Here is a 25,890-nt window from a genome sequence, read left to right on the forward strand (position 1 = left end):
TGTTGATTAGACTTAACCGTTTTTCTTCAGGGTTATTGGATTGAGATTGGTGTGATCGGTTATCAAATATTAAGTTATCCGGATTGGGATCAGATTCATGTTCAGATTCATGTGGGGATCCATGTTCATTGGTTTGGAAATTGTCTAAACTTTTATCAAGTTTGAGGGTAATAATTTCATCTTCTAATTTTTTATCTTTATGTTGTAATTCTTTGATTGTGTTTTTAATCAGATTGATTTCTTGTTGTAAATCTTGTAAGGTGACTTCTTTTTGTTTATTTTTAAATCTTTCTAAAGTTTTGGATAGACTGATTATAGGTTTATCAAACTTGGGTTTGGAATCTGAATGGATTAATAAGGATTTTAATTTATCTGTATATTTTTGTTTTAACTTAGGATCATCTAACTTACTAATTAGATCGATTAGAGCGGATTCTTCTTGAGTAGTTTTGGTAAGGACAGTAATTTGTTTAACGGGTTTACAACAAACATCATTACAACCTATTGTAATATCATTATCGGAATTATCACTAGGTGAATGGTAATCAGATGACGTATCAGGTTGAGCAGAAGAGGAAGAATTACTAATAGAGTGATTTAATTGGAAAATATCATATAATTGATTTTTGGAGTTATCATCAATTTGGAGTTGATTGACTCTATCTTTTAATTTTTGTTTTTCTTTACATTTATTAGAATAATGACCTTTTTGACCACAGTTATAACAAGTAACGTCTCTAGTAGATTTAGATTTTGGATGTGATTTAGAGTTATAATATTTCTTTTTAGGTTTAGTATAAAATTTATCATTGGATTTGGAAGGTGTATAGTTCTTCTGATATTTATATTTATTGGAATGTTTATAGGATGATTTATGTTTGGAGTATTTGTGTGATTTTCTACGAGAGGGTGCAACAGGAGGTAGACCATATTGTTCACAAAAATTTCCTAATTCATATTTAGCTTTATGTTTATCTTTATTAGCTTTTTGAGTAAGTTTAAGGTCAATACACATTTTTAATCCTTCTTTTTGAATAGTGCTAATTATATCACCATACGTGAGAGTATCATATTCAATAACACCAGTGGGTTGACTAAGAACATCTCTAATCTTATGGGCAAATAAGCTAGGTAATCCATTAATAAATTTTTCTTTCCAAAATGATTTAGTACAGTCTTCGCGTAACATGACACGAGAGGTAAATACATCTTTATACCATCTAAAATCACTTAAGGTTGGACAGTTAAGATTACTTAATTGATCATGGATTCGAGAATAAATATTTGTTGGGGTACCAATAAAATGTCGAACTATTGTATATATTAATTGATTAATGCCATCAGGGTGACAACATCCAATAGATTCATCAAAAAGAGGGAGACCATTTTCATCAGTTTGATTGGCATAAATAACAGAGTCACGGTCTGTTTCAGTGAGGTATTTTTCCCACCATGATTTAAGCATTCCAGTAAAACCAGAAGTAAGTAAAGAAACAATTTCAGGTTGAGTGTATTGGGGATAATTACTGAGATAACTATTGGCAACCATAGATAAATGATTTAATTTTTGAAGGATTTGATCTTCACTGAGACCATCAATATTCCATTCGTATAATTTCTTAGCAGAAACAGAAAATTGATTACTAATATTTGTGTCTTCAAATTGGAGGTCGACAGGAGTAGGTTTAGAATACCAGTTTTTGGTAGTTTGAGGATTAACTTTGGGATAGTGAATTTTATTAAGAGTAGTAGGTTGAAATTGTTGAGCTAATTGATGTAGTTCATTATCAGTAGTGTCAGTTTCAGATTGATCAGATACATTATTCGTAATTTGTTGATTCAGTACAGTAAGACCTTTATCTTTAGATGTGGAAGTATCATTAGGAGTTAATTTGGTAAATAATTGTTCAATAGCTTTGACAGTAGATTGGTCAGTAGTAACTAGACTATTTCGTTTAGAACGATGACTGGGTAGATTAATTAATGGTTGATCTAAAGATTTAGTTGATTTGGCAGATTGGTCATCTAAATTAGTTTCTAATTTATCTAATTGTTTACCAATTGTTTTAAGACATTGATTAGTATAATTGTTTTGTTCAATAACTTTTTTGATTTCAGGATCAGTACCTGGTAACTTAAAAGGAGAGGCTGGAACTTCAGAACCTTGATGATCAATAATTATATTTTCTAATGGAGGATGATTAGAACTAACAGAAGTATTTGGAGAAGTTTTCCATTTATGTTTGGTGATTGTATTAACCTTTTTGTAATATTGATCCATATAATCAAAGAAAGATAATTCAAAACCATATTGAACCATAAAATCATACCATTTTCGAGTTATGCGGGATTGTTGAGCAGAATCATATTTAGCACTATAAGCATGTCTTTTAGATCTATTTTCTTTAGATTTGAATTCAATAAGTAATTTGTCTAAATTAGGAGTAAAATCTTTTTTAATTGTCATTAGCTGAGGATTGACAGGTGGTATTAATCCTTCGAAATCAGTTTGAGTTGGGGAATTATTTGAAGCGATTTCTTCGTCAGGGAAATGTGAAGTAGTAGTATAAACAGGTTTACTAATTTGGGAAGTGGTAGAATTATTAATTCCTTTTAATTTATTTGTTGAAGTTGGATTAGTTGGACCAAGATGGATTTGACTGTTTTTTCTAAATAAAGGAGTGTTAAATATTTCATCGTCAGTTGATATTTCAGAAGGGACACTGGATGTACTATCTCTAGAAGATTGACTTCGATTGAATTTTATATTAACGGATCCATCATGGTTTTGTTGGATATGTTGAATGTCTTGGATTGAAGATTGTTGTTGATTATGTTTGTAATTTTCATTGACAGTAACCCATTGATCAGGTAAATTAATATCTTTCCATTCAATCATGTGAGGAATATTAATGTTTGATTCATTCGTACTACTGCTTTGGATTAATAAAGTTTTATCCTTGGGACTTTTATGTAGAGCATGAACATTTAAATTAGTTTGCATACATTTATAATGAACACGATAAATTAAAGCAATATTATGAGAAGAATCTAACATTTCAGTATATTCACCATGTAATTGTATGTTTAGTGTTAATGCCTTAAGAATATGTGGATCTCTTAGACTTAAAGTAAAATCAGGAAAACAGTTAAAATGTACTGGACCTTTATTAAGACCGGTTTCCATCATTCCCATTAAACTAGCATTGTAATTAAGAAAACGGGCATCTCTTAAACAGAGTAAAACAGAAGTATTTTGTCCTATCATTGTTAATGGATTGACACCAATTTGTATTAAACCAATATGCATAAAATTGTAACCACGATCCAAATGTCGTTTGATTAATTTTTTATCAAATAACTGACAGGTTTCTCTGGGTTTTTCTAAAGCATAAACTTGTTCAATAGTTTTAACATGGAGAGTAACTTGAAAAACATCTTGTATAAAAGAAGTTTTATAAATTTCTTTAATAGGTAGTTTTGGAATATTCCATCCAGAATTAATTTGATCATTTTGTATTTCAACATCTTCTTCATTAATTATGATGCCTGGATTAGGTATGGAAGGCAAGGCAGTTGACCTAGAACTGACTGATGAGTTACTTCTAAATAATCGATTCATTGTTTGGATTTAATTAACCAGTTTTACAGATATCTTAATACATACCCTATTCTTGTCAATTTTATCACATACCTAGTATACATACATACCCTATCTTTAAACCCCAAAGTCTGACGCTGCCTAAACCGAAGGACTTACAGAAGACTGGGAAGAAGTGGGTGACTTAAACTAGGTGGATAGAATAGACTGATCTTTTGGGTGATTAAGATGAACTGAAAACAGGATTAATTAAACAAACAAGGAAGACGATTAAACGGAAGTAGCTAAACAGTTAGAAACAGGATATATCCTGTTTGGTATCAGAGCCAAGTTAGGGTATATCCTGTTTCTAACTGTTTAGCTACTTCCGTTTAATCGTCTTCCTTGTTTGTTTAATTAATCCTGTTTTCAGTTCATCTTAATCACCCAAAAGATCAGTCTATTCTATCCACCTAGTTTAAGTCACCCACTTCTTCCCAGTCTTCTGTAAGTCCTTCGGTTTAGGCAGCGTCAGACTTTGGGGTTTAAAGATAGGGTATGTATGTATACTAGGTATGTGATAAAATTGACAAGAATAGGGTATGTATTAAGATATCTGTAAAACTGGTTAATTAAATCCAAACAATGAATCGATTATTTAGAAGTAACTCATCAGTCAGTTCTAGGTCAACTGCCTTGCCTTCCATACCTAATCCAGGCATCATAATTAATGAAGAAGATGTTGAAATACAAAATGATCAAATTAATTCTGGATGGAATATTCCAAAACTACCTATTAAAGAAATTTATAAAACTTCTTTTATACAAGATGTTTTTCAAGTTACTCTCCATGTTAAAACTATTGAACAAGTTTATGCTTTAGAAAAACCCAGAGAAACCTGTCAGTTATTTGATAAAAAATTAATCAAACGACATTTGGATCGTGGTTACAATTTTATGCATATTGGTTTAATACAAATTGGTGTCAATCCATTAACAATGATAGGACAAAATACTTCTGTTTTACTCTGTTTAAGAGATGCCCGTTTTCTTAATTACAATGCTAGTTTAATGGGAATGATGGAAACCGGTCTTAATAAAGGTCCAGTACATTTTAACTGTTTTCCTGATTTTACTTTAAGTCTAAGAGATCCACATATTCTTAAGGCATTAACACTAAACATACAATTACATGGTGAATATACTGAAATGTTAGATTCTTCTCATAATATTGCTTTAATTTATCGTGTTCATTATAAATGTATGCAAACTAATTTAAATGTTCATGCTCTACATAAAAGTCCCAAGGATAAAACTTTATTAATCCAAAGCAGTAGTACGAATGAATCAAACATTAATATTCCTCACATGATTGAATGGAAAGATATTAATTTACCTGATCAATGGGTTACTGTCAATGAAAATTACAAACATAATCAACAACAATCTTCAATCCAAGACATTCAACATATCCAACAAAACCATGATGGATCCGTTAATATAAAATTCAATCGAAGTCAATCTTCTAGAGATAGTACATCTAGTGTCCCTTCTGAAATATCAACTGACGATGAAATATTTAACACTCCTTTATTTAGAAAAAACAGTCAAATCCATCTTGGTCCAACTAATCCAACTTCAACAAATAAATTAAAAGGAATTAATAATTCTACCACTTCCCAAATTAGTAAACCTGTTTATACTACTACTTCACATTTCCCTGACGAAGAAATCGCTTCAAATAATTCCCCAACTCAAACTGATTTCGAAGGATTAATACCACCTGTCAATCCTCAGCTAATGACAATTAAAAAAGATTTTACTCCTAATTTAGACAAATTACTTATTGAATTCAAATCTAAAGAAAATAGATCTAAAAGACATGCTTATAGTGCTAAATATGATTCTGCTCAACAATCCCGCATAACTCGAAAATGGTATGATTTTATGGTTCAATATGGTTTTGAATTATCTTTCTTTGATTATATGGATCAATATTACAAAAAGGTTAATACAATCACCAAACATAAATGGAAAACTTCTCCAAATACTTCTGTTAGTTCTAATCATCCTCCATTAGAAAATATAATTATTGATCATCAAGGTTCTGAAGTTCCAGCCTCTCCTTTTAAGTTACCAGGTACTGATCCTGAAATCAAAAAAGTTATTGAACAAAACAATTATACTAATCAATGTCTTAAAACAATTGGTAAACAATTAGATAAATTAGAAACTAATTTAGATGACCAATCTGCCAAATCAACTAAATCTTTAGATCAACCATTAATTAATCTACCCAGTCATCGTTCTAAACGAAATAGTCTAGTTACTACTGACCAATCTACTGTCAAAGCTATTGAACAATTATTTACCAAATTAACTCCTAATGATACTTCCACATCTAAAGATAAAGGTCTTACTGTGCTGAATCAACAAATTACGAATAATGTATCTGATCAATCTGAAACTGACACTACTGATAATGAACTACATCAATTAGCTCAACAATTTCAACCTACTACTCTTAATAAAATTCACTATCCCAAAGTTAATCCTCAAACTACCAAAAACTGGTATTCTAAACCTACTCCTGTCGACCTCCAATTTGAAGACACAAATATTAGTAATCAATTTTCTGTTTCTGCTAAGAAATTATACGAATGGAATATTGATGGTCTCAGTGAAGATCAAATCCTTCAAAAATTAAATCATTTATCTATGGTTGCCAATAGTTATCTCAGTAATTATCCCCAATACACTCAACCTGAAATTGTTTCTTTACTTACTTCTGGTTTTACTGGAATGCTTAAATCATGGTGGGAAAAATACCTCACTGAAACAGACCGTGACTCTGTTATTTATGCCAATCAAACTGATGAAAATGGTCTCCCTCTTTTTGATGAATCTATTGGATGTTGTCACCCTGATGGCATTAATCAATTAATATATACAATAGTTCGACATTTTATTGGTACCCCAACAAATATTTATTCTCGAATCCATGATCAATTAAGTAATCTTAACTGTCCAACCTTAAGTGATTTTAGATGGTATAAAGATGTATTTACCTCTCGTGTCATGTTACGCGAAGACTGTACTAAATCATTTTGGAAAGAAAAATTTATTAATGGATTACCTAGCTTATTTGCCCATAAGATTAGAGATGTTCTTAGTCAACCCACTGGTGTTATTGAATATGATACTCTCACGTATGGTGATATAATTAGCACTATTCAAAAAGAAGGATTAAAAATGTGTATTGACCTTAAACTTACTCAAAAAGCTAATAAAGATAAACATAAAGCTAAATATGAATTAGGAAATTTTTGTGAACAATATGGTCTACCTCCTGTTGCACCCTCTCGTAGAAAATCACACAAATACTCCAAACATAAATCATCCTATAAACATTCCAATAAATATAAATATCAGAAGAACTATACACCTTCCAAATCCAATGATAAATTTTATACTAAACCTAAAAAGAAATATTATAACTCTAAATCACATCCAAAATCTAAATCTACTAGAGACGTTACTTGTTATAACTGTGGTCAAAAAGGTCATTATTCTAATAAATGTAAAGAAAAACAAAAATTAAAAGATAGAGTCAATCAACTCCAAATTGATGATAACTCCAAAAATCAGTTATATGATATTTTCCAATTAAATCACTCTATTAGTAATTCTTCCTCTTCTGCTCAACCTGATACGTCATCTGATTACCATTCACCTAGTGATAATTCTGATAATGATATTACAATAGGTTGTAATGATGTTTGTTGTAAACCCGTTAAACAAATTACTGTCCTTACCAAAACTACTCAAGAAGAATCCGCTCTAATCGATCTAATTAGTAAGTTAGATGATCCTAAGTTAAAACAAAAATATACAGATAAATTAAAATCCTTATTAATCCATTCAGATTCCAAACCCAAGTTTGATAAACCTATAATCAGTCTATCCAAAACTTTAGAAAGATTTAAAAATAAACAAAAAGAAGTCACCTTACAAGATTTACAACAAGAAATCAATCTGATTAAAAACACAATCAAAGAATTACAACATAAAGATAAAAAATTAGAAGATGAAATTATTACCCTCAAACTTGATAAAAGTTTAGACAATTTCCAAACCAATGAACATGGATCCCCACATGAATCTGAACATGAATCTGATCCCAATCCGGATAACTTAATATTTGATAACCGATCACACCAATCTCAATCCAATAACCCTGAAGAAAAACGGTTAAGTCTAATCAACAAACTTTACATTCAAAAATGGTATTCTAAAATCAAAATAATTGTAAATAATTTTGAATTAGAATTAATTGCCTTAATTGATACTGGTGCTGATTTAAACTGTATCCAAGAAGGATTACTTCCTACTACATATTATGAAAAATGTCAAGAAAAATTAACTTCTGCCAATGGTACTAAAATGCATATCAAATATAAATTACCAAAAGTACATGTTTGCCAAGATAATATATGTTTTAACACCTCTTTTGTTCTAGTCACTAATATGACAGATAAAATTATTTTGGGTTCCCCATTTATATATTTACTATATCCCTTTACTACATCTAGTACCGGAATTACTACACATGTTCTAGGCCAACCAGTTACATTTAAGTTTTTATCTCCTCCTGAATTATTATACTTAAATCAATTAAAAGATTGTTCTATTTCTCATCAAATTAACCGCCTTACTCGGCATTTAAAATTTCTAAAAGACGAAATCAATCACAAAAGAATTGATCAACAACTAACTAATCCAGTTCTTATCTCTCAAATCAAGGATTTTCAATTAAAACTCGAATCAACTGTTTGCTCCACTTTACCTACTGCATTTTGGCATAGGAAAAAACATGTAGTTACCTTACCCTATATTAAGAATTTTCATGAATCCCAAATTCCTACTAAATCTCGACCTATCCAAATGAATCATGAATTACTTGAAATGTGTAAAAAAGAAATTAAGGAATTATTGAAAAATCATATAATTCGTCCAAGTAAATCACCTTGGTCCTGCCCCGCTTTTTATGTTAATAAAAATGCTGAATTAGAACGAGGTGTCCCTCGACTTGTTATTAATTACAAACCATTAAATTCTGTTTTAGAATGGATTCGGTATCCTATTCCTAATAAAAAAGATTTAATTAAATGACTTAGTCAAGCCGTTATTTTCAGCAAATTTGATTTAAAAAGTGGTTTTTGGCAAATTCAAATTCACCCTAAAGATAGGTATAAAACTGCCTTTAATACACCCTTTGGTCAATATGAATGGAATGTCATGCCATTTGGGTTAAAAAATGCTCCTAGTGAATTTCAACATATAATGAATGATATATTTAATCCATTTAGTCATTTTTCTATTGTCTACATTGATGACATATTAATCTTCTCGAAATCAATTAGTGAACATTGGAAACATTTAACTGCATTCTTTTACACAATTAAAAGTCATGGTCTTGTTATTTCTGCTCCTAAAATTAAATTATTTCAAACTAAAGTCAGATTTTTAGGATATGATATTCATCATAATACTATCCTACCTATTAGTCGCTCCATTGAATTTGCTTCGAAATTCCCTGATGAAATCCTTGATAAAACTCAATTACAAAGGTTCTTAGGTTCCCTCAATTACATTGCTGAGTTTTACAAAGACCTTAGGAAAACTTGTCAACCTTTATTTGATAGGTTAAAAGATAATCCTCCTCCTTGGTCTTCTGTTCATACTTCTATTGTTAAAAAAGTTAAACAATATGTTAAGTCTCTTCCTTGTCTTGGGATTCCCACTGAAAATTCCTTCAAAATTATTCAAACTGATGCCTCCGATATTGGTTATGGTGGCATTCTCCTCCAACAACTTACTCCTCAATCATCCGAACAAATTGTTCGTTATCATTCTGGTGTCTGGAACAAAGCACAATTTAATTATAGCACTATTAAAAAGGAAATTTTATCCACTGTTTTATGTATTCAAAAATTTCAAGATGATGTTTTAAATCAAAAATTCTTACTTCGTGTTGATTGCAAATCTGCTAAATTTATTTTAGAAAAAGATGTTGAAAATCTTGCTAGTAAACAGATTTTTGCCCGTTGGCAAGCTATTTTAAGTATTTTTGATTTTGATATTACCTATATCCCTGGTTGTCAAAATTCCCTCCCTGATTTTCTTACCCGGGAATTTTTACAGGGGGGTAAGAGATGACTGCACCATTTACTGCTTACCATAAATCCCGAATTACCTATTTCAAAACTCTCATTAAACAACTTACCCATCGCATTCACCGCCTCAAATCAGCCAGACCCACTACCAAAAGAGCCCAGTATATCAATTACCAACAGATTCAAGCTCGCCGCAATTTACTTGCTCACAACTACAATTGTTTACATCATCATCAAGATTATCTAGATCTTCTTTCTGGTTGCTAATCACTGTTTATTATTTCACAGATGTCTCGACCAAGGCCTCCTTCAAAGGCTTTGGCCTCCTCTTCCCATAAACCAAATCAACTCATTGTCCCTCCTCCTTTGGAGTCAGTTACCCCCTCTTATTCACTTGACCTCATTAACCGTTACCAAACCCTTGGTACTATTCAACGCCCTGATTATTCATCTGCATTGGCCTCTGATCCTTTTGTATCTAGCCAATCGGTTTCAGTTACTCCATTCCCATTTAACCCTGTTAAAACATCTCGGTCTGACTATACCAATTCACACGTTACCAACCTGTTCTATAAAGAACCCAGTCACCCAAGAAATCAAACCATCAATGACATTGCTAAATTCCATTTTGGCTCTGGATGCCATTTCACCCTTTCCCATCCAGACAAAACTTTAGCCTATTACAAGGATATTTTAATCAACCATCATTCCATCTTAATCAAGCCAATTCAGGACCGCACCTATGCCTATAAGGTCCTATACCATTCACTCTATATTCACAACATTGTTTCCATGGCTGAATGGGGAAATCCTAACCAGCTTCGAGATCTACCTGGTCATTCTATTCCATACAATTATCATGATTATGTTGATGCTTGGTTCAAGATTTTCTTGTACCAAAATGAAACTTTTAGTCATTCCTGGTTCATCTCATTTGATCAAAAATTCAAATCTGAATTACCAACTTGGTTTCTGAGATGGTGGTCTCACTATGGCGCCATTTCAGCTATCCTTCCTGATGATCTCAAAAATATAATTCATTATTTCAACTCTGTTTATCCATTTTCTGCTCACCAGAAGCAATTTCCCTTATTACTCATATTCATTGCCAAATACAAGATTCCATGGATATTCAAATGGCATTATGGGATTGATGATAATATTATCATCCGCCAACACACAGTTAAATGGTGGGATAAATTCAATGTTCCCAGAATTCTTGAAATTGTTCCAGCAGAATTTCCACCTGATCAATATGCTCCAACTCCTGCTCTTGCTCAAGCCCAGCAGAACCCAACTGCTGCAAGCACTCAAGGCAGCCAGCCCAGTCTTCCTCCAGTCAACCTTGGCAGCCCCTCATCCAGTGGCTCCAAGCCCAAATCAACAAAATCAAAGTCCAAAGCTGTTGCTGCTCAACCAGCCCAATCCAAGCCCAAAGCACAATCCAAAGTCAAGGCAAAGCCCATTCCACCTCCTGTTCAGCCCAAAGGGAAATCCAAAAGTAAAGCCCAATCATCCAAAGCCGACATGATCCAGTTAGCCCATCAATTGTTGAATCAAGCTAAAGCCCAATCCACCGATTCAGATAATTCAGATGATTCATCTCAGGACCATTCCTCTGAAGAATCAACCAATCAATATTCCGGACCAGAGTTTCAAGATGCTCAAGACCCATTTATCTGATCAACATTGGATTCCATATAGATACAAATTAGCTTCAATCAATACTCTTTTGAGAAAAGCTGCCAATTTGTATTTATATTGATTCATAATTCACATGTTCCACCGAAAGTAATGAATAGTAAAAACTACTGTTCACTTTTACTGTTCACCGTCACTATTCAACCAATCAACTTTTGCTAAAGGCTGCTCAGTTGTGTAATCACTCCACCGAAAGCATCCGACAGCATCGGCTTTTCACCTGCTCGGCCAGCTGCTTTCAGAATTCACATGCTCACTGTTTTGCTGTTTATTTCTTTATATTGTAATCAATTGTAAGCATTCAGGCATTCTTCAATTTTCTTCTCCATCTTTGTTGTAAGAAAAACCAGAGTGTTTTGAGAGCCTTACCAGTTTCCCCGTTGTACCTATTTAAGATCCTTGCAGTTGCTACTATTACAATTGTAAGTTATTTTAAGTTATTTTATGTTTTAATGTATCAAATGTTTTAATGTGTTATTCCAATGTTTGGTCTGTCCAATGTTTGGTCTGGTTTTGATTTCGTAAGACTAAAAAAAATTAGTAGCTAAAAATATTACAATTGGCAACTAAACAAAAATTTAGTAGCTAAAAATATCACAATTGGCGACGAAAAGTAAATTTAGTCGCCGTAGGTATAGATTTGGCTACTAAAACCTTTAGTCGGCAAATGTAAAATAAAAAATTAATTTTTATCTTTGGCGACTAATATTTTAGTTGCCAAAAGTTAATTATTGGCAACGAAAAGTAAATTTAGTCGCCGTAGGTGTAGATTTGGCTACTAAAACCTTTAGTCGGCAAATGTAAAATAAAAAATTAATTTTTATCTTTGGCGACTAATATTTTCGTCGCCAAAAGTTGATTTTCAGCGACGAAAAATAAATTTGGTCGCCGTAGGTATAGATTTGGCTACTAAAACCTTTAGTCAGCAAATGTAAAATAAAAAATTAATTTTTATCTTTGGCGACTAATATTTTAGTCGCCAAAAGTTAAAATATTTGGAGGGAGCTATTTTAAATTGTAGAGGGATTTGAAAAATTAATTGGCTTTAGTCGCTAATGGTGTAATATATATATAAATATATATAGCATTCGCTCCTGTTCTCTGTTTCTTCTCCTTCACCACACGAAACCTCGCTCCACTTCACATGACCACAGACCACCACCGCCTCGGATGGCAACGGCCACTACCGCAAATCGCCGTCGTCGCCGCCACCTCTGCAGATCGCCATCGCCATTGCTGCAGAGCACAGGTTCTCTCTCTCTCTCTCTCTCTCTCTCTCTCTGCGCACTCGCTCTCGCTCTCGCTCTCTTGCTCTCTCTTTCGATCGAGCTGTGTCTCTATGGTACAACTTAAATTCTTTATTTCTCAAAAACAAAATATAAGAACTTGGGTCAATTGAAACCCCGATCAATTTATATGACAATGTTGTTTTCACAGTTTGCCCTAATTTATATGATAATGCTGTTTACACAGGTTGGCCTCACTAATATATATATATATATATATTATTGAACTTTGTAAATAAATTACTTATAAGAATATATGCATGAGTAGCTAAGAGTGTAGAAAGACTAAAATGTGACACATTGGTAGTCTGGTAGGCCAATAAAGCTCACAATCAATAAATTAGTGAAATAGAAATTGATATCTTGTAGTGATTCTTAACATAATAAAAAGTAAAAAAATAGATTTTAAACTTGTTTGTGGAGTGTTACCATTGCACCTCGTTCACTCATCCTTGCTTTTTTCTCATTTCTCCAAAAAGGGTCAAAAATTTTGTTCTTTTGTTTTCTTTTTCTTTTTCTTTTTAAAATCTCTTTTTGGTAATCTGATTTGAAGTTCTTGAATTTGTGGATATATTATGATGGATAAGGTGTAAAATTAATAGTATTGTGTATGAAAATACATGCATCACATGGAAAACATGTGTCCAACAGTGAAAACCTAGATGTTCCAATTATCTAAAGCTAAGATTGGTGCAGAATATGGTGAATCAAAATGTTTTTCCTGTTTTGGATATTCAAAATTAAATGAAATAAAAGTGACATTGATTTTAAAAACCAATCTATATTCCATTTGGCCCGAACCTGTTTGCATGTTCTCTACCTGCCAATCTACTTGGATTCATTTAAAGGCTTAACACTGGAACAAGTAGCTAGGTTTTTGTGTTGAGCAAGAAATCAAGATTACTATAATCAAACAAACCATCTCTCTTTTCTGTTGGGAATGTGTAAATATCATCTCTTTCAAATTAGAAGTTAGGTATAGTATTGATAAGACTATATGAGGCTCAAGCCAAAAAAAAGACTAAAAGGTAAAGCAGTGTTTGGTTTACTGAAATGATTATAAATAGGAATAGAATATATGAGGCTCGAGTTGTGTCTCTGTGTCTCTATCTCCCTTTCTCTATTTCTTTCAATCTCGACAGGCCAGATTTCTTCAAGTTGTTTTTTGTTCACATCTACATTTTTTTTGCTCACCAACTGTTCGACATTTGGTCTATGACATGTAGAAATGAATTGTTTAAGTATATATGGACCCCAAAGCATCTCTAGTTTGCTCACCAACTGTTTGACAATTTATTTGTGATACATAGGAATGATCTGCTGGAGCAATTTTAATTGTGTAGTTTTGTGGATTTTTGTTAATTGTTTCTATTGATACTAATGTACTCGATAGTAATCTGCTGGAGCAATTTTCTGCTGGCAAGATTGATGCAAATGGTTGAGCAATTTTTTGCTTGCAATTTTAATCTGCTTGATAGTAATCTGTTGGAGCAATCTATTGATACTAATGCTCTGTTTGAAAATTGGTTTGTGATGGCTAGTAATCTGCTGAATTTTTGTGATGCATAGGATTTTTTTTAAGATGAACAAGTTCTGTACTTTTAATCAGCAGATCCGACCTTCATTTCATTACACTTTTGGCCACAAGAGATGAAGGAGATGAAGGTCAAAAATGAAGAGAAGGCTGGAGGAGATGAACAAGTTCACATCTTCATTTCATTATTGTGTTTGGTATGCAATTAGGTGCTAAGCTTTCCTCTATTCTTTCTTTACACTACCATTGAGAATATGCTCATTTTTCTTTCAATTCCTAGATGATGAAGAACTAGAAACCAGCTAATCCCAATGAGGCTACTAGGCACTGTTTTTTTTCTTTTTCTTTTTTCTCTATGCAAAAACCTATGACCTTTGAGAATCTGTATCAGATTCTCTCATATTTAGAGGGAAAAGTGGAATTTATCTAGATTTATCTAATAACTGTATTAATGTGTTTTCTATCCAAACTCGGATCGGATAGATGTTAGTTGTTGCTGTAAAGTGAGAAAATTAGAAAGATTAAGAAAGACAAAATACTTAAACTTAAGAAGGACAAAGTGTAATTTACTCTTTTAAATATTATATGTTGACATAAACATTTAGTAAGAAAGTCTAATAACATATTAATATATGCATACAACAAACTGTTTAAGAGTACATTTTAAACTCATCCTAATAATCTAAACACAACTATGCTTGAAATAGGGTCTAATCTACACTCTAACCATAAAACAGTGGTGGAAAACTTACTTCTTACGTATCATTATATTTAACAATAAGCACTTGAAAATTGTTAGCCGGCCTAGAGTATTAGACTTCTTCAATTCTATGCTTCCGCTGATTGGGAAATACTTGAGGTGTTTTGGGTTATCATGCATGCCCCGAGAATGATCCTCACCTTTATATGTTGAAGCCAATAAAATATGTAGGCATTGAAGTTTGGCAAGTAAGAATTGTGCCTCACATTTGAATAGAAATCAGAATTCTATTATTTAGATGGTTTTATATATATCCTATCAACATAATTGTTGAATTAATCATTGAGAAATGAATTATAATTGATAATGTAAATAGAGTCTTAATGCTCAAATGACTAACGACATTCATGGCAAGGTAATATGCGAAGTGCTTTATGTATCATTCAATTTGGATTTACCTGTGGAATGGAGTCCATGTTTTGATCTGTACAAGGAGTGTTATTATGTATTATAATACTAGTGAACTAATCAAGGAGGAAAAGGATTTTTATTTTTTAATAGAAAAAAAACTTACTGATGCATAGTCTCCTCCTGACTATTAATGCTTACTGTTAATTTTCTAGTCAAATACATTATATGTTTGGTTCTAGTTGGCTTGCATTGCTTGATTGAATTTTGAATGTCATTAAATTTTGCAGCAATCTCTATTCATGGTTTCATGCCACTACTATTCATGGAGATAGGACACAGCAGGTGAGTTGGAAAGAATTTTGTGTATATTACTATCTTGTTTAATTTTTTAATTTTCAGCATGCTTGTTAACATAATCATCATGCTGCCTAAATATGCCATTGCAGTTGTGTGCTACTATGTGATAGTTTATCTTCTTGTCTTCCTTTAATTATGTTCATAGGAACTAATTTAGTGACAATTGGTTGGTTACAAGTTAAAACTGGAGATGTGAAAGGCAATGCAGAGCTACGGGTGGAACTTCAAGAGCGTCGAATTGCTTGTGAACATCTCACACAACGCGCTCTAGATGCTCAAGTTTATTTCATTTAGTAGTTATACACTATTTGACTAACTTCTTAATACTTTTGCACTTTTAGATACTTATTATCAGATGTGTGTGTGGAATTAATATTACAGGTTGAAAAAGATACAGACAAGAGTATTAAGGGGAAATTAGTCTATTCATGAAATTAGTCTAGAGTGTGCCATATGTGCAATAAGCATGGAGCATGCACATGCACTTGATCAAAATGAATGAATGATGGAACTGTTGGGTCAGGGAAGCCTAGATTGATGATAGTTAAATGATCTGTGAATTGTTTGTGTGACATCTTGATCTGATATGTCTTGCAGGAGATCTTTGCCCCAGTTGTCAACTAAAACGATACAGTCACTGGTCACATTATTTCCATGACCATTGGTGGCAAAAATGGAGAACCCAAACAGGTAATACTACCTTCTTGAATACCCTTTTGACTTGCTCTGAACAAGTTGTGTTATTGATTCATGCATACATACATATATAATTTTGTGCACGGTGCACACATTTAATAAAATTAAAATTTTCACTAGAATGACATGAAACCATGGCTTCTCATTTGATTTGGTCTTCAAATCAACTGGAATTCAGTCCATACATATTTGCATTTCTTTTTTCTTTTCTATATATATAAATTTTGTGACATGTATTTGTGAATTGTTAATCATAACACAATCATTAACTATCAATAAGATGTAAATGTTTTAAATGCTTACCTGTTAATGTCCCTCATGTTTTGACTTGACGATATTTTCTCGCAAGTGGAGTGTGAGGCTAAAAGTGTTGTGTAAATGTCATTATTTTTCTATTGTTTCTTTGAGACATTTAATTTTATAAATTGTTTCTCTCTCCTTATTTTAACTAAAATGTAGAGTTAATTTGTGGAACTGATATCTCAACATAGAAGTGTTATATGTAAGAATATCTATGTCATTAACAAGGAAAGCTTTTAAGCCTTCTTAACATTTTATAGGCACCAAACTGATTAATTTTTATTTTTTTTTTTTATTTTTTTTTTTTTGCAGATGATTTTGGACATACAAATGTGGATATATAATTTTTTGACAATTACGGGAGGGCATTGTTTTTATACCTCTATCCGTATATATAGTGGTTCGAACAAATTAATTTGGTTATTCATGTATTATGTATGGATTTAAATTATTGACGTTGGATTAGACTTGGAGTGTATGGAATTTGTATTATATATAGAATTGGACGTTCAAAATTAATTTTTTGGATGCTTGGAACTGAAATGTGTGCACGTTGTTGAATGCTTTAATGATTGATAATATATTTTAGTGTTGATGGATTATATTGTTTATACAGGGTACAAGTTGTAATATAAATGAATACAGGTTGTTTACAATTTTTTTTTTTTTTAAAAAAAAGCAAAAAATTATTTGGCCACCAAATGTTTTGGTAGCCAAATAGGTAATCAAAAGTTTTGGCTACTAATAATTTAGTAGCAAAAACATAACCCAAAACGTTTTTGCCACCAAATAATTAGTAGCTAAAAAATTTAAAAAAGAGAGAAAGAAACTATTGGCCTCTAAATTTTTTAGTCACGGAAAAAAGGGTATCATTTGGCGACTAAAACTTTTGGTGGCAAAAAGTAAAGAAATGAATCTTAATAGGTTTTTGGCTACGAACAGTTTTAGTCGGCAAAAGTCACCACGCCTAATGTAGAACTTTTAGTGACTAAAAATTTAGTAGCAAAAAGGTCACGTTTGCCGACTAACGAAGGATTAGTAGCTAAATGTTCACTTTCGGTGACCAACGGTTTTAGTGGCGAAAAGATACCATTTGCCTACTAAAAGAAATTTAGTAGGGAAATGTTTCATTTTTTGGCGACCAAATGAAGTTTAGTCGCCAATACTATCGCCGACGGGGTTTGGGCGACGAACTTGGCGACAAAAATATTTGGTCGGTAAATAGTTTCAGTGATCAAATTTATGCCTTTTGCCGACCAATAGTTTAGTAGCCAAAAGTGACATTTTTTGTAGTAAGAAGAAGGTTAAGCTTCTCTATCTCTAATCTATCTACATATTCCACTCTCTCTCTCTCTAACTTGCTCGTCGGAGGGTTCGCTGGGGGACTCCCCGTTCCCCGTTGAACTCTTGTGCAGGTTCTCTGGTGGGCTTGGTCATTCGGACATTAGGCTTGATGAACGTGGATCAGTCTAACCCGTCCTACCATCAAAAACTGCATCATCAAAATCGATACAATTATATCAAATTGGTAAGAATTTATTTTATATATATATATATATATTCTTAAATTTAAAAGTGGTCAATATAATTTATCCAAAATATATTAATGAAATTATAAATATTTAAAGGATTATTGCTTGAGTTTTTGATTGTTTTGATGGATTTACATTTTGAAATCAGAATCTATCTTATTCAATTCAAACTGGACCATGCTTTTTGAACTCGCCAGATTTATTACGGGTCTCGCCTCAATATTTGGAGTTGTTCATTTTTTAAAACACGTGTAGATGATTCATAAAAGAAAATTAGGTTGATCCGATAATAATAGCTACGTTTTTGTTTTTTTTTTTTTTTAAATAATCTAGCTTTTGAATAATATTTATTGTTTTTTTTTTAAAAAAAAAGTTACAAATAAATAACATAAACAAATATATCTCTAATTATCAAATCAATCAAATTTTTATATAAATAATTTATATATTATAGTTCAAAAAAGGGTAAATTACAAATACACCCCTGAGATTTACTTAAAATACGAATTGTCCCATATAGTTTGGAAAATTACAAATACCTCATTGACAGAATTTTTTATTTAACAAAATTAATTGAAAAAAGTAAAAATTTTAACTGTTCACCTATACAATAATAAAATTATATGAATTATTAATTAAAATAAAATTTTAACATTATTAAAAATTGTTAATTAATTTGATGATTTATTAATGAAAAGACTTATTGGTTATGAAATTAGAAATCTTAAGGGACATAATGTAATTTTCTAAAACTACAAGAGTTAATTTGTAATTTAAATAAACTTCAAGAGGCATATTCATAATTTACCCTTTAAAAAAGAACGCATCGAATTGAGATGAAATTTTTTTGTAGTTTAATATAATATTTATGAGAGAAAAAAATAAAATAATTATAAATTTGATGTGATATTTTGCCTTATTAATTATTTAAACTTATTTTATCTTTTAATCCTATTTTAGTCCAAAAAACTAAAAAAAATCTCGTTCCAAAACCCCATTATATGCCCAAACTGCACAATTCAGTTTACAGTCAGAATATGGATCCTCACTTTTTTTGGGTAGAAACTTGCGTGTTTTGGTTGGATGCTCATTATGCTGATCACCAACGCGTTTTAACGCCTGCATTTTGTCAAAAGCCAACTAATAGAGAAAAAAGTCATAACATCCACCGATTTTAGAGAAAACTTCTATTTTCGCATTAAATATTTATAAAAAAATATTAAAATAAAAGTTTGACTTACTTTATATTTACGTCTCAATATGGGATAATTTAAGAAACTCATTGAGCTTATTACGGGTCTCATTTAGATGATCTAAATTATTCATTTTGTAAAGCTCTCAATCTATTGTTCATAAAAAAAATTAATTTGATATGATAATTGTAACATTTTCATTTTATTATATTTATCTCCGAAAAAATAAACGACAAATACATTTTTTAAAAATGTATCAAACATTTTTTAGAGATAAACACAATAAAATGAAAAAATTATAATTATCGGATCAACATAATTTTTTTTATATATGATATACATTGAGGATCCTAAAAAATGGAATTGTGGTGGCCCCACAAGACCTTCAAATTTTCTTATATTGAGATGTGCACAGAAGAAAACAAAATTCTTAAAATAATAATGTGATAATGTTATTCTGGCAAATAAATTTATTTTTATGAATTTTTTTATTTTAAAATAAAAGGTACACATTGAACCACGTAATTATATATACAAATTTTATATGAATTTTTTATTTATATAATCATTACTCATCAATTTTTTATTTATTTATTTTTATTTTCTCATGCAACATTTAAATCATTTCCACATTTTGATTCGTTGGACAAAAAGGAGAACACAATCTATGTTCTCTTACGGTAATGCATGGATTTTGACTCTTACTAATAGTTAGTTAGTTAATTTTCTTTTCTTTTTAAAAGACTATTCCTAATGGTTGATTGTTCGAAGTGTTTGATGTTTGAGTGATCTAAATTAGGGGAATTAACATTCAATGGTAGGTGAGGAAAAAAAATATTAAAATGTGAGAGTTTTGAAGCTTCAATTCTTTATTGTGTTCTTATACACACACACACACCCCCCCCCCCCCCCCCCACACACACACAACCAAAAAAAAAAAAAAATGCACCCCCTAATTTTATAAATATGTTCAATCGAGTATATGAAATTGCAATTTTCCCTTGAAATTATTGTGGCCGGATGAGATTATCTGTCTCATACTTTATATCATATTTTGTCAAAAATATTTTTAATCTTTAATTTTGATCAAGTAACTATATGAAATGAATATAGGATAAGATAAAATGTGGCAGATAATTTGTGCTCAACTATCTCCCTATGTGTAGAACCCATATGAAATCTCACTGATTAATAGGGAGATATAATTGTATGATGACCATATATAGTAGTATAATCATGAGTAGCAACATTTAAATATATAATAATACATACATTAACGTTCGATTAATTTTTTTAATAATCTTTTTTGTTTTTAAACTTTTTTAGTAATTAAAAAAAACAAAAATATTTTTTTATAAGTAAAAAACTGATGAGACATTTAAATTTTTCAAATAATGATAACAAACAAAATTTTTAATTTCTAATTTCTCAAATTAAAAAATTAACATATTTAGCTAATCTCAAACATCTAGACATATACTAGAGGTGAGATTAGGGAAAAATTGAAAACTAGCATATTTAAAAGAAAATGTCCATATTGACTAGCGTGGATAAAGAGTGGGAAAAAAAATAATAAAAATAAAAAAATAAAAATAAAAATTCCATCTAATTGTATTTTCCAAAAATTAAGCATTTTTTTTTTATAATAAAATTTAATGGGATTGCATATTTCTTAAACTACTGTAGATAAAACCGGTTCAATAACCATTGGTTTCTATATGAACCCAGCACGTTAGCTTACACCAAACTAGGTGATGGAAGCAGATTCTCTCCGGTCTACTTAAAAAAAGATGTTTTTAAGGTTTATGGGATTTATCATAGGTTCTATTTTAATGATTTAAATTATTTATTTTGTAATATTTTGTATATAGGTCATTTATAAAAAATTTAGATTGATAAAATATTTATAAAACTGAATGTTTATGAATGTTACATCCATCTAAATTTTTTATGAATAATTTACATACTAAAGTAAAAAAAAAAAGTAATCATAATTCTCAATTATGTATACATATAGGACATTTTTACACCATTATATTTAGAATAAAACTATACGCACCAATTGATATATAAATTAGTATATTAATAGATGATATAACATAATTTTAAAGATTTTGAATATTTATAGTTTGTATAATGAGTGAAATCCATAGTTTTGAAATTACAATATATACCAATTGGTATGTATAGTATCACTGCTAGATTTATTCAATTTTAATGATGTTACCTATAAAATTTATTAAAAATTTATTTTTTCTATTCAAAAAATTTTATGTAAGGAACGTAAAACGGATACCATAATTTTAAGGGAATATCAAGATCAATAACAAACTAGTCCCACTATTTATATCATTATGTTTATATATATTACATTCAACCGTACTATATATCTACAAATATATATATATATATATATTTATGTAGAAAATTATTTTTAGAAAGTATTTTTATGAACCATAATAATTTTAAGTACAACTCATATCTTATCAATTTTAAATTTATACCATCTATTTTATTTTTAGAGTAAAATTCAGCATACAAATTCATGATAAGCTGATATTTTCCGATTGCATTTGTACTTTGTATACCTATCATCTATTGAATTTGTACTTTGTTAACTCGTCATCTGTTCTATGCTTACTTGTCAAGTTGTCATCCTCATCCACCTATGTTCAACTTAAGCCAACTTGTCACCCATATTTCAACTATATAAAGAGGCCACCTTCACAACCTATAGAACCAAGTTCAAGAAAACAAACCACCCAACAATGGCAACCAAGTTTGAAATATTATTCATACTCTTTGCATCCTTCTCTTCATTCCTCTCCTCTGCCTCATCATCTGTCGCCTCAGATGACATAAACCAGTGGTGCAACAAAACCCCATATCCCGAACCATGCAAATACTTCATGAGCAATGGCTCTCACAATTTTGTACCCAAACAAAAATCCGAGTTCAGAAAGATGGCCATGCAAATAGCCATGGAGAGAGCTCTCAATGCCGAGACTCACACTAAGTGGCTCGGGTCCAAATGTCGCAATGAGCTCGAAAAAAATGCATGGTCTGATTGTTTGAAGCTCTATGAGAGCACAATTCTCCAACTCAACAATACACTAGACCCTAACACAAAATGTTCTGATTTTGATGCTCAGACGTGGCTCAGCACGGCTTTGACAAATCTTGAGACTTGTCGAGCTGGGTTCATTGAGTTAGGTGTCTCTGACTTCATGTTGCCTCTCATGTCTAACAATGTTTCGAAGCTAATCAGCAACACTTTGGCTATTAACAATGGCTCAACCGAGAAACAAACGTATAAAGAAGGTTTTCCCGCTTGGGTTTCGCCTGGAAACCGCAAGCTGTTGCAATCGTCGTCTCCAGCAGCAAATCTCGTGGTGGCTCAAGATGGTTCGGGGAATTACAAGACCATTCAAGCAGCCCTAGATGTCGCGGCGAAGAGGAGTGGCAGTGGGAGATTTGTTATACATGTGAAAAGTGGTGTTTATAAGGAAAATATTGAGATTGGCAACAAAATGAAGAATATTATGCTCGTTGGTGATGGCTTGAAAAATACCATTATCACTGGCAGTCGAAGCGTGGGAGGAGGTTCCACCACCTTCAACTCTGCAACTGTTGGTGAGGATCTCATCTCTTGTATATATATATATTTTTATTTTTTAAGGTGTTTTTATACTATTAAGTATTGCATAATTTTCAAAATAATTAAAAGTCAAAACAACCATTATTTTGATCACACCTATGAAAAAGAACACAGTCTATCAACATCACCAGTGCATAGCAAAATTTAATGAAAGCATTTGATTATATCAAATTTATTATTTTTTTATATGTCAAAACACTAATGTTAAAAGTATTAATTAGTCTACTGACAAACGTAGACATGTAATTCATCACTTGGCATGGGGGCTCTTACCATTTTTTTTTTTGGGTGCAAAAGAAGTAATATTTTATTAAATAGATAAAGCATGATAAGAAGGAAAGTAAAACATGAATTCTATAGGAAATCTTATATTAATAATATGAAAATCAGAAATTTTATGCATAAAAAAAGATTAAAAAATGTCCAAAATCTGAATTAGTGATGTAGATTTAATACTTGGTTTGGTGTGGGCGATGCTAGAATAAATTCAATGCACGTATTTCAAATGTTAGGCGGTTTTGTGATTTATTTATTTATTTATGCTTAGCCTAACATGCAATTTTTTTTCAAGAGAAGTACAAAAGGTCATGAGATAAAATTGATTGTCAACTACTTTTATATTAAATGTAAAGGAAAGATCATGCTACTTTCACTATTCTGTTTTTTTTTTTCAAAATTAAATTTATTTAACTTGATATTCAATTTCTAACTGTCTTCGTAAATTTTTTCGTAAAAATTGGGAAATTCAACTGTCGATGGTGAAGGATTCTTTGCCGGTGGCATTTTTTTTTTTTTTTTTTTTTCATTCCACATGCTGATTGCATAGATGAATATATAATCAATTTATAATGCTGGTTATATTTTTTGAACAAAGTAAATATCTTTTTTTAAATATGTTATGAAGTCAAGAGTTCTTCATTGACAACTTAAAGTTTCCTTCATTATGAAACATAAATATTTTATTCATTTATGGTATGAAAATTCTACCTCTATAGAAGCATCTTTTATTAACTTAAATTGAAGGGACAATTAGAGATCATGACAACACTTTATAGATAACATTTCAAACCATAAACAATTGCTAATTATTGATAACATATTTTATTTGCAGCGGTCACCGGTGGAGGATTCATTGCTCGTGATATAACATTCCGTAACACAGCTGGACCACAAAATCACCAAGCTGTAGCACTCCGATCTGGCTCTGATCTCTCTGTTTTCTATCGTTGTGGTTTTGAAGGATACCAAGATACACTCTATATTCATTCTCAACGACAATTTTACAAAGAATGTGATATTTATGGCACGGTAGATTTCATATTTGGAAATGCTGCAGTAGTTCTCCAAAATTGCATGATATATGCTAGAAAACCCATGAGCGGGCAAAAAAATACTGTAACAGCACAAGGAAGAACTGACCCTAACCAAAATACTGGCATTTCAATTCATAATTCTCAAGTCCTCGCTTCATCCGACCTAAAACCAGTACTTAGCTCAATCAAGACGTATTTGGGAAGGCCTTGGAAGCAATATTCACGTACTGTTTATCTACAAACTTACCTTGACACCTTGGTTGATCCTACAGGTTGGTTAGAATGGGATGGTAACTTTGCTCTAAATACTTTGTATTATGGAGAATATAAGAACTCAGGTCCTGGTTCTTCAACTAGTGGCAGAGTAAAGTGGGGTGGTTATCGAGTTATTTCTAGTTCAACTGAAGCATCACAGTTCAGCGTCGCAAATTTTATAGCTGGTCAGTCATGGTTGCCTTCTACCAGTGTGCCATTCACTTCTGGCCTCTAATTGTATTGTATTTGATCAATTCATATATTTGTTATTGCTTTGTTCTTTAGTCTTTCCATTCTACACAAAACATAGGGAATCTTAGAAAGTGTATTTTTAAGATCTCAATAACGAATAAGTGTATTTTTAAGATCTCCATAAAGAATAAGATGATTTTTTAACCTTTCTTGCTACTTCTTTCTCTCTAGCTTGTCACAGACAGCGAAATTTTAACTCTTCAAGCCTATTATTGTTGTAAGAATTGTCATTTTGAACCAGCCTCATACAAGTGAGGCAATTCTAAAGAAAATTGGGCTCTCCTTTGTGAAAGGTAAATGACTTTAGTTCTGAACATTTACAAAATAGATAACGACCACGTGAACTCAAAAATATTTGACGGAACAATTGGCAAACATTTGTATTTGTGTTTTTGGATAATGTTACAGTCAGAAAACCGACAAACCCATAAAATTGTCTTAGAAAATGATTTTCAAATTTGATATGATGTGGATCATATCTACAATAAATTTGATCCATAAATTTAAGCTTTTAGGCATTTATCAATAATTAAAAACTATTATTTTATTTTTTAGTGCGTAACATTTTTTTTTTCTTATAGTGCTCCTGCTGGGCTTGTTGAAATCATATGTAAGTAACACTTTAAGAGTAGTTTTGGTTAGAGGCCCATGTTGATTCACCTGGGCAACCCATTTATATTGTAATGGGGCTTACAACAGGTTTGACCCATCTAGGAGCCTTGAATGTTATCTTCAAATTCAATACAATTCAATATTAGATAACCAAAATTTAAATTATGATTCCAAAACTGCATATGGTTATTTTTTTTTAAATATATAATAGTATAAAACTCGTGCTATGCACGGTAGATTTATTTCTTTTTGAATTTTTAAATTAAGCAACATAGAAAACTTTTGAAAATTTATTAAAAAATGAAGGTGGGGTGAATCATTGAGTTCCTTCATT

General features: G+C 31.2%; 1 protein-coding gene and 1 long non-coding RNA gene across 2 annotated transcripts; both read left to right on the plus strand.

The window, feature by feature from the left end:
* Positions 1-13,179: 13,179 nt before the first annotated feature.
* LOC145796885 (uncharacterized) lies at positions 13,180-17,412 on the plus strand. The gene is made up of 3 exons (XR_014337539.1): positions 13,180-14,486; positions 15,676-16,435; positions 17,054-17,412. It is a non-coding gene; the product is annotated as an uncharacterized LOC145796885 (long non-coding RNA).
* Positions 17,413-22,119: 4,707 nt separating this feature from the next.
* On the plus strand, positions 22,120-25,100 carry LOC114297066 (pectinesterase 2). The gene is made up of 2 exons (XM_082882441.1): positions 22,120-23,099; positions 24,236-25,100. The coding sequence occupies exons 1-2, from the start codon at positions 22,235-22,237 to the stop codon at positions 24,925-24,927; spliced, it is 1,557 nt and encodes a 518-aa protein (XP_082738567.1). The 5' UTR covers positions 22,120-22,234; the 3' UTR covers positions 24,928-25,100.
* The last annotated feature ends 790 nt before the right edge of the window (positions 25,101-25,890 follow it).

The sequence above is a fragment of the Camellia sinensis genome, chromosome 8 (assembly GCF_055761805.1).
Source record: "Camellia sinensis isolate YWXY chromosome 8, ASM5576180v1, whole genome shotgun sequence".
Classification (NCBI taxonomy): Eukaryota; Viridiplantae; Streptophyta; class Magnoliopsida; order Ericales; family Theaceae; genus Camellia; species Camellia sinensis.

Excerpts from the sequence above, each read along its gene's own strand:
- LOC114297066 (XM_082882441.1), top strand. The coding sequence starts at position 22,235 with ATGGCAACCAAGTTTGAAATATTATTCATACTCTTTGCATCCTTCTCT. Across the intron at positions 23,100-24,235 it reads CTTCAACTCTGCAACTGTTG|CGGTCACCGGTGGAGGATTC; the intron begins GTGAGGATCTCA and ends TTTTATTTGCAG.